This window comes from Tursiops truncatus, chromosome 16, assembly GCF_011762595.2.
Source record: "Tursiops truncatus isolate mTurTru1 chromosome 16, mTurTru1.mat.Y, whole genome shotgun sequence".
NCBI lineage: Eukaryota > Metazoa > Chordata > Mammalia > Artiodactyla > Delphinidae > Tursiops > Tursiops truncatus.
This window is the reverse complement of record NC_047049.1, coordinates 34,457,460-34,467,367: the sequence shown is the minus strand read 5'-3', so window position 1 is coordinate 34,467,367 and position 9,908 is coordinate 34,457,460. Positions and strand designations below refer to the sequence as shown.

Below are 9,908 nucleotides of genomic sequence, written 5' to 3'. Positions count from 1 at the left end.
CAAAAAACCTCTGTGGGGAGCCTGGCGATGAAAGCTGAAAAGGAGGCTCTCTCTTTGGGGCCTGGAGGATCACCCAGACTTGGGCAGCTCTTTGGGACTCACAATGATGAAGATGCACAGTCTGCTAACTGCACTTCAGTGTGGGGATAAACTAAAAGGAAAGCCATAAATCTAGAAGAGGGCCAAGTCCTTCCTTAAATAACTAAATTAAGCCTTATTTCTCGGGAACAGAATATCATGCACCCCAAATTCAAGCCATTCTCCGTGTTAAACTTTAAAAGCAGTGTTGCTTCTGCTATGAGGTGAGGTATCAGGATGTGAAATAGAGTTGATTCTGTTCAATAGGAAACACTCAGGAACAGTTTGCTCTTTGACCAGGCTCTCCTCCTTCAGTTCACGTGCAGCCCAGGACAAGCCAGTGGTGGGTGGAGCTGGCATAGGTGACCAGCAAGAGCTGACCAGAGTCATGCCTGCCTGGCAATCACTCCCTCTTTAAGAAAGACAAATATCATATGATATCACTTATATGTGGAATCTAAAATAATTGTACAAGTGAACTTATTTACAAAACAGAAGTAGAGTCAGGGATGTAGAAAACAAACTTAGGGTTACCAGAGGGGACAGGGGTAGGGAGGGATAAATTGGGAGACTGGGATTGACATATACACACACTACAATATATAAAATAGATAACCAATAAGAACCTGCTGTATAGCACAGGGAACTCTACTCAATACTCTGTAATGACCTATAGGGAATAGAATCTTAAAAAAAGAGTGCATATATGTATATGTATAACTGATTCACTTTGCTGTACTGCAGAAACTAACACAACATTGTAAATCAACTATACTCCAATAAAAAATATTTTTAATTTAAAAAAAAAGGAAGGGGGCAGCTAGGAAAGGAAGGTCTTCAGGGGAGACTTCAAGGAAGAAGTGGAAAGGAAAACACTAGGCAAAAAGTCACCATCTACAAAAACAAAAACTTTTATTTAAAAAAAGCAAAAGAATAAAAAATATTTTTAAAAAGAAAAAAGAGAAAACAATCACTGTCCGGCCTGGAAGTCACTGTTCCAGGCCAACTCAACCTGCCACGGGACCTTGAACAAGTCACTTTCCCTCTCTGAATCTGAGTTTATTTAATAAAGGCAGACATTTGCATCCCATGGTCTTCAAGGTCCCTGTCAGACCCATATTTAATTTTTCTCCAACCTGTGGGAAGAGGGCTCTCTTCACCCAACCGTCAGCATGAACAGAGAGCCAGAGAACATTTCATGAGTAAGTTTCAGAGTAAGTTTCATGAACTCCAGCGCCTACAGAAGTCAGGCAGACAGCACAGAAGAATGCAGCAGGGGTGACAAAACAAGCAAGTACCTCTGTACCATTTTTCTAGATTCCACGTATATGCATTAATATACCTATTTGCAGGGCAGGAATAGAGACATAGACATAGAGAACGAACATGTGGACACTGGGGGAGGGGGGAAAGGGAGGGGGGACGAACTGGGAGATTAGAATTGACATATATACACTACCATGTGTAAAATAGATAACTAGCAGGAACATGCTATAAAGCACAGGCAGCTCAGCTCGGGGCTCTATGAAGACCTAGGTGGGGTGGGGGGGGGGTGGGAGGGAGGTCCAAGAGGGAGGGGATATATGTATACATATAGCTGATTCACTTCACTATACAGCGGAAACTAACACAACATTGTAAAGCAACATTGTAAAGCAATTATACTTTTATAAAGTATACTATTATAAAAAATACTATAATTTTTTAAAATTATACTTTTAAAAAAGCAAATATAGCCCATCTATAAAGGAGGCAGCTGCTACTCAACTCCAGGTAACTGTCACCATGAGGAAAGACCTTGCAACTTTTTCAGAAGAAAGGAAATCTAGATTTTTTTTTTTTTAATGTAGCCTGCTGATGGTCTGCTCTTGGAAATAAATTCTCTTTAAAAAAAAACAGAGAAAGAAACCAAAAAACAGTATCAAAAAAAAAATCTGCAGCCAGATACAGCCTGTAGGCCTATAGTTTACAACTTCTGATCAAGAGGCTGTTGTGATATGATTAAATTTGTTTTTCATAATTGGGCCTTTCTAGGTCGGTCATTTATTCCCCCTTAAGTTATACTGTGCAGAAGACATTTTTGGCATTTTAGGCAAGAACTGAAACTACAACTTTGGTTCCTAGATCTGCTGCCTCATACCCCAAGGAGCTGAGCTCCCCCTCAGTCTGGGACTGATGCCCACTGCCCCTCCCTACACCCTCCATGCAGCTCCAAGCTTTGCCCCTGCAGGAGGGAGCCGGATCTCAGGAGGTAGAAGCCACTTCCCACACCATCCCTTCCCCCATTTCAAAGACTCTCGAGAGGTGGACCCCAAGATAAACCTGACCCAGCAGAGAGTACACGTTATGAGCAGTCAGCACAGATGGGGACAGTCAGGGGGACAGTCCCAGCAGCTCAAGTCACTGCCCCTGGACCCCAGCCCCAATGGTCAGGAGGTGGAAATTCTCACTAATGAGACTGGGACCACGTGAATACTTTCAGGTGGATCCAATTCCTGGTCCAAACTAACCCTGCTCAGTTGTTCTTAAAGAAAACAGGAGAATATCAGTTGATGGTTTCTTATTTAACTAACTGTGGCTTTGAGAAAGAAAACATACTCAGATCTTATATCAAACATTTTTATTTTTAAAGTGAGAAGTTCACAGAGGATAGCTATAGGAGAGTGAAATATTTAGAGCAGAAAAATTGTGGGTGCTAGCCAAGCTTCAAATATTGTCATAGCAGAGTTATTCCACTAGTACGCTTCCAGCATGGCAGATCATGTGTTAAAATTAACTGCATTCTCGGAACACCTCAGTGGACGTGCACAGTGATAGAAGCAAACATTCAGAGGCTCCTGTTCTGAAGATTTTACAGAATGGATTTAGGCACACTCCAAAACAAGTATATTACAACACACCCCAAACAATTCACATCCATTAAAAAAAAAAATGTGGACTTTAAAGATATTGGTAGGAAGACTTAAAATAACAAGAAGAATATAGGCAAGAAACAGAAATGGCTACTTTTATGTGCAAGGTACTGGATTCTTAAATTGAGAATCAGTGCCAATCCTCACTTCCAACATCACATCGAAAAAGTGTGGCAGAAAAATGAGTCACCTTCAATATGAAGGACGCGAGTTGTGTACATTGACGGCACTCTTGAAGATACAACAGTTTTGCAGGAGGAATGCCAGCGTACAGAGTGGGCCTTCTTAGGAGGCCAAACGCTCACAGGTTATCCGATGACCCTTCACACACTCGGGTTAAGCAACTACAACATTCTGGTTTAATCAAGGCACTGGCAAAGAGTGATCCTTGACATGACACAGAGTCCCTACAAGCTGTTGACCAATGATGATGGCATGGGTTTTTTGGTCAGGCAGCATCTATACTGAGAACCCAAGCATGGCACCTTGATCACAAGCAAGGTCGCTTATCCCATTAGGACTGCAAAGCCAGATTTGCTTAAGCTTTCCCCAAATCATGATTTTTGTTAAGTCACGTTTGAACAGAATCAATCTTGATTCCCCAGAATTATAATTCACTTTCCCCAGTACCACCCAACACTCCTAAAGTTTGTTTGGGTTTTTCTCTACAAGAATACATAGAATGGATGTTTTTCTCCCCTCTACAAATTACTTCCCTGGGAGAGAACTGTAAAACCAACTTAAAACCACAAAATAACCTTACATTTTCTCACCGACAGTTAAGTATCAGACCTCTGGCTCCTACTCTGACCTGAGCTGCAGAGCCCTTTGGGTATACTTTTCAGACATTCCTCATACCATTAACACAGCTTTCTGTCACCATCCACTGTCCTTCCTCAACCTTTTCTTGCCCAACGTGAAAGCCAGTGAATTGAGAGGGAAGGAGAAATGGGCATTGACAATGTATTACTTTTATAAAAATAGGGTTACCAGGCTGTTACTTGACCCTCCACAGCAAAATGGGGCAGCGTCATCCATATAGAATCCCACACTAAATTCTCAAGGGGCTATCTTTTTTGTAGCCAGGTCTCAAAAGTTCCAAGCTAAACCTACTGAAGGAAAGTAGCAATGCCTTCCTAATATTAAGCAACACAGACCTAGAATTACATGGGCAATAAGGTCAAGACCAGCCGCTAGGTTGCTTCATTCATCGGTAAGAGGACAAGTTCTCCATCCTCCCCCAGCTCTGCCATTCTGGGAAGAGCCCGCTGGCCAGCCTCGGGCTGCCGAAGACTGTCGACTCTAGCTCGGCCTTGGGGGACGCCTGGTGGAAGGTGCAGTCCTGGGCTGCCCTCTGCGTCTGCACTCCATCAGGTTTCCACTGCGCGTGGACAATTCTGTAATTCTGACCCTCATTGTTGTCCCAGAAGACCCGCCCGTTAGCATGGTATGAGATGCAGAACTCAATTTTCTCCTTCGTTGGGATGACGGAGGGTAGGTCAATGGCAAACGAGAAGGTGTCACTCTCGGAGCCACCATACACGTTTTTCATGTAGACACAGTCCACATCCGTGTAGCTCTGCCAGGTATCAAAAGTGATCCGGATCTGAACCTTCTTCTCAAAGCTCATGTTTTTCACCTTCACAGTCCCCATCACCGTTCGCTCCTGCAAAGAGCAGTTCTCCAGGCAGACAGAGTTCTTCTGGAAGTGGTTCCGAAAACTTAAGTAATCAGCTGAAGGTTGAGGGAAATCTAAAATCAAGTTTTTCTCCTCGTGGAGTTTTAAGCCTGAGGAGATATCGTTCAGGTCCAAGAGGTCAAACTGGAGATCCCACACTGGCTCTTCCGGAAGGTCCGAGAAGACGTGGATGGCAGTGAGGGAGAGGCCCTTGGAGTCCGCAAACACCACCCGCTTCTTGGCTTGGTTGTGTGAAGGCTTCCAGTCGTTCTGTGTTTTGGCTTCCTGTTTTATGTTGAGACACGGCTTCAGTGGCTTTAATTTGTTCACGAAATTTCTTCGTTGGAAGTCATCATAAGGGCCCAGGAAGCTCTTCAGAGGTGGGGAATGAGCCAGGCAGAGCCTCATAGCCACATCCACGGGCATGACCGAACTTGTCAAAGGCCGTGGATCTAAAACCTGGATCATTCTGGAATACAAAAAGAAGAGAGGTTATCATCTGCACCTGGAATGCACTTCGCCTGGTCCCAAATATATCTGTACTATTTTTGTTAGCTAAGTTATAGCCAGCACAGTAAGTTTCAAGGAGGTGCTCTCATATGTAGTGAAGGAATACAGTATTAGGTGATGACAGCTGCATCTTATGTCTGGCTCTACCCTTGACTGGCTATAGGCCATGGGTTAAAACACTTGGGGTCTCAGTTGCTCCATCTGAGACATAAAAGATTTGGATGCGATCATCTCTAATACAGCTCTAAAACCATTTGGTCTGTTCTGGACCAGTGGTTCTCAAACCTGTCTGTTCACAATGGCCTAGGGAGTTGGTTTGCTTCCTTTTTCTTTAATGCTGAATCCTAGGACTTAGAGCCACTAATGCAGAACCTCTGCGAACGGGGACAAGGAGGTAAATATGTTCTTAAAGCTTCCCAGGTGATCTAATGACCAGATAGGTTCTAGAACCAAAGTGCTCCCTCAACTGCGCTCCCTCAACTGCTTTGATGATTTTGCTGTTGAACTGATTACACTTCTCTGGAATAGTAATCCACTTGAAAAGAAAAAAACAGCAATAAAAATTCTCATGGAATGGTTTCGAGAGTGAGGGGCTAGAAAGAGTGAACCAGAGGATTATCTTTGCACTTTCATTATCATGCTCTTCATCATTTTACACAAATAACCCACTGAAGTGCAAGTCAGCAATTGGTGAACTTAAAAAAAAACTTTACCTAATCTGTATTTCACAAAGAAAGACATCCATGTCAAGTCCACATTTAAGTGGAAAAAGTTGATGACCTGAAAATGGGGCTGTTTTCAACATATGCTATATATATGAACTTAGAAATGTTGAAAAGTGTAATAGGAAGCACAACAAAAAGATAACAATTATCTCTGGGTGATAGGTGATCTATTTTTGCCTTTGTACTTTTTTGGTATTTTCTAATGTTTTGGCAATGGATATTTATAACCAGAAAGATAATAAAGCTATTTAAAATTTAAACATAACTATGCCCCGCAATACTAAATCAAGACGTATCCATCAAGAAGGATATTTTTTCTGGCCTTTAGCCCTGAGTACATTGCCAAGCTTATGGACATTCTTCCCCTATCCTAGCCTTCAGATAAGAGGTGTGTGTATACTGTATGTGACATTTCTCAGTCTGGCTTTAGTAACGTTCTTCCCAGCAGCTCTAAGCACAGAGGCAAATGGTCATTATCATAGGATGGATAATAAAAGAACATTCAGAGAATTTACTTTATTAGACTTGGGATTTTTCTGGGAGACCTACAAACTTAGAACAAACAAATGAAAGAGAAAGTTATATTTGTGGCTCTAATAATAGTGAACAGGCAGGATTTTTAGAGAGGTCTGCTAAGTTATGTCTAGAGGAGCTATTTAAGTGGTTTTGCAGGGGGCGGGGGTGTTTGGGAGGTTTGTTTTGTATTTTCATATTTTGCACTTATAGAAAGACAGTTTAAGGATACGGAGATTTCCCTGGAATTTAAGTCCTGCCCCAGAGTTTAAAAATAATCGTTTGCTCAAACTCTGAGACTGAGTTTTCTATGGCAAACCGTCATAAGAAGAACGGAAGAGGACCAAGGAATGCGAACATCGTCCTGTAGTTATTCCCAAAGCTAAACTACCCAACCAGCAATCTCAGAGTGCTATTCCCACGAGTTAAGCGGCCCGAGTCCTTGAGACATTTGTGCAGGACCAAGAGATACGGTCGGAATCCATGAGGGAATCAGAACTCAAGCTGACTCACGTTAAGACAGTTTCTGGTTTAAGATGCCGTTTACCAAAATCAGCTCTGCCTAAGAAGCACAGAGCAAATCTCCACACCTCCGAGGCCTCCCCGGTGCCAGATTCCAAGTCAGCAGCCAGTCAACCCGCCCTCCCCTGGGGTCTTCATGTGCGGTGATGACAGAAGGAAAACGCAGCCCAACCTCCCTGCAGCTGCGCGCTCCCTGTGCTCCGGGGCGGGGAATCTACAGGGAACCTACCTGGTGCAGCTCATTAGGCAGAGGGGCGGCGGGACTCCGCTGCCTGCGCGAGTTCGCACCCGGCTCCCAGCAGCCCCGGCTTGGCTGCAGCTCTGGCGGATTGCGGGTGCAGCGCCCGAGAGGCCGCTTATCTGCTCGGGACCACGTGAGGCGACGGCTGGGACCAATCGCCGAGCCGCGAGCTCGACGGCGCGACCAACCAGGTCTCAGCTGGGGCGCGAGCCCTCGCCCGGGACGTGACGGCGGTAACGCAGGATTCGCGGGGCTCTGGGGCCGCTCGGAGAACCCCGGCCAGCTGGTCTGAGTCGCGTTAACAGGAGCCCCGGGCGAAGCGCCGTGGAGGCAGCACCGTAGCGCAAGTAGCGGGTGCAGGCCAGGAGGGAATGCAGCAAACCTGCCCCAGGCCGGGCGCCAGCACAGCGGGGCTGCGGGGAAGGAGATGCCTTTCACTTCTAGAGGCTTCTGTATACAGTTAATCTGAGCGCAGAACGTTGTGGCTTGTTCCAAATGTGTGTGTGTGTGTGGATATAGATAGATATAGATATAGATGATATAGATACACACAAATATATTTCAAACATATATATTTGAAATGTTTATCTTGTTCACTGCTCGGTGTATCGGCTCATGTTCTCCCTTTCCTTGCCCTGAGCAAGCAGAAGTTGGCTTTATATTTTGGGGTTAGGGTGAACCCACAAATGCACCACACAGTAGACTGCTTCTCTAACTAATGTTGTTAATAAACCATGTTAGCCCTGTTATAAGACAATGAGAAGGCATTCATTTAAAAGGCACTTTGTATTTCGATCTATTCTTCAGTTTTTCTCCCTGGAAGAGAAAACTAAAGCCAGAAATGGCCTGTTTTGCTTGTGTGGCAGGTCAGCCACAGAGCCAGTGGTCAACCCAAATCCCTCGACTCGGTTCTGACGTCCTCTGGCAGTGATGTGGAAACCAAAATGTTAAAATATCACACTGTAAGTTTCATGATTCTCCCGGGCCAGTTACTCTCGCTGAGGTTTTGGAATTTTGTTCAGGTTGGGGAGGTTTTAGACCATCAGTTAAAACCATAAAATTAAATTTCTAAGTCTAGTATAAATTATTTTTATAAAACCCATGTCCTCGTTCTGCTCTCAACTTAGTTATCCAGTAGTCCATTAAAATGTACAAAATGTACAACGTAAAATGTACAAAAATCCCTGTGTCTTTTAAATCACTGTCAAACAGTGGAATTGTTAAAATGGTGTGATTAAAGAAAAAGAAACTCACGCTGAATATCACTGGGGAAGGTACTTAATGCTCGGGCTTGATTTTTTTAAAGGAAACATCCGACTAAGAGCAGATCTAGTCTCTCAGCCCAACCAAAACTAGCTGAAGGGACATAGTCTTTGGAGTTGACACTTTCAAATCTAGGCAAGTTCTAGCCTCAACTCCCTCACCTGTAAAATGGAGATAGTGAAGTTGTTCTTAGGATTAAATGATATTGTGCAGATGAGAAAACTCAGTGTAGTTTCTCAGTATGTGTTCAACTATCCTATGTTGAGCTAAGGAGTGTATATTACCAATTAAAGTTATGGCGAACCATAAAATAAGAAGAATAAATTGCGATCCCGTTTTAGGGGTAAGATGTGCACTCATAGAAAAGAGAATATGCTCAACCCAAATGTTAACAGTGCTTAATTTTGGACAGTGATATTATGAGTAATTAAAATTTTCTTTGTCAATTGCTTCTCTGTATTTTTTACTTTTTCTGCAAAGTACATGGACTTTTTCTGTAACTGAGAAATCATCTTTAAATGACTTAAGACTTTCAGATTCAACTAACATGTATAGCCTACCTGCTAGGTGCCAAGAACTGTGTTGGAAGCTTTGACATGCTTACACCATCCACTCACGTCCTTTTGAGTTTGGGTTTCTTTCCATTCAAGCTACTTTCTCTTCTGCCCCCTGGTGCTGACTGATGCCATAAAAGCCACCTCTCCAAACTCCTTAAAATAGAAATCAGGGATACAGGGATCTCTGCAAAGAAGAGTCAACACTCAATAAACTTCTAAACTACGTGATCCAGGCCTCCCACTTCTTTCCTCCTCCCAGATTTATTGAGATGTAATTGACATATGACATTATGTAGGTTTAGAGTGTACAAGGTATTGATCTGATATATTGCAAAATGATGCTATGTTATGTTACCACCATAACACTAGCTAAAGCCTCCATCAAGTCACATAATTACCATTTCCTTTTTATGGTAAGAACATTGAAGATATATTCTCTTAGCAACTTTCAAGTGTATAATAATACAGTATTATTAACCATGTGGTACATTAGATGCCTAGAAGTTTATACTCTTTGACCATCTCCCCATTTTCCCCACACCCCCAACCCCTGGTAACCACCATTCTACCCTCTGTTTCTATGAGTTCAGCTTTTTTAGATTCCATATATATGTGAGATCATATGGGATTTGTTTTTCTCTGCCTGACTTATTTCACCTAGCAGAATCAGGCCCCTCATTTCTATGTCCTTCCTGGCATTTACTGCCCTTCATCATGGGATGAGAGGGACTGGAATGGAATCAGCGTTCTTAGTCATGAGTTGCCCCAGTGAAGACGTGGTGGATTAGGAATTGTGGGGAGTTTTCTTCTTATTTGTAGGTTTTCTCCAACTGTTGTTTAACAGCATCCAAACATTGCTTTGTCCTACCCATCTTAATAATAAATCTATTGATGAGAGCTTCTTGATCT

The 9,908-nt window shown here is 43.2% G+C and overlaps 1 protein-coding gene across 1 annotated transcript; it reads right to left on the bottom strand.

Moving 5' to 3' along the window:
• Positions 1–2,662: 2,662 nt before the first annotated feature.
• PPP1R3C (protein phosphatase 1 regulatory subunit 3C) lies at positions 2,663–7,316 on the bottom strand. The gene is made up of 2 exons (XM_019930820.3): positions 7,168–7,316; positions 2,663–5,137 (listed from the first exon to the last, which is right to left on the bottom strand). Exons 1-2 carry the CDS (start codon positions 7,179–7,181, stop codon positions 4,198–4,200), a joined length of 954 nt encoding a protein of 317 aa, XP_019786379.2. The 5' UTR covers positions 7,182–7,316; the 3' UTR covers positions 2,663–4,197.
• Positions 7,317–9,908: the final 2,592 nt, after the last annotated feature.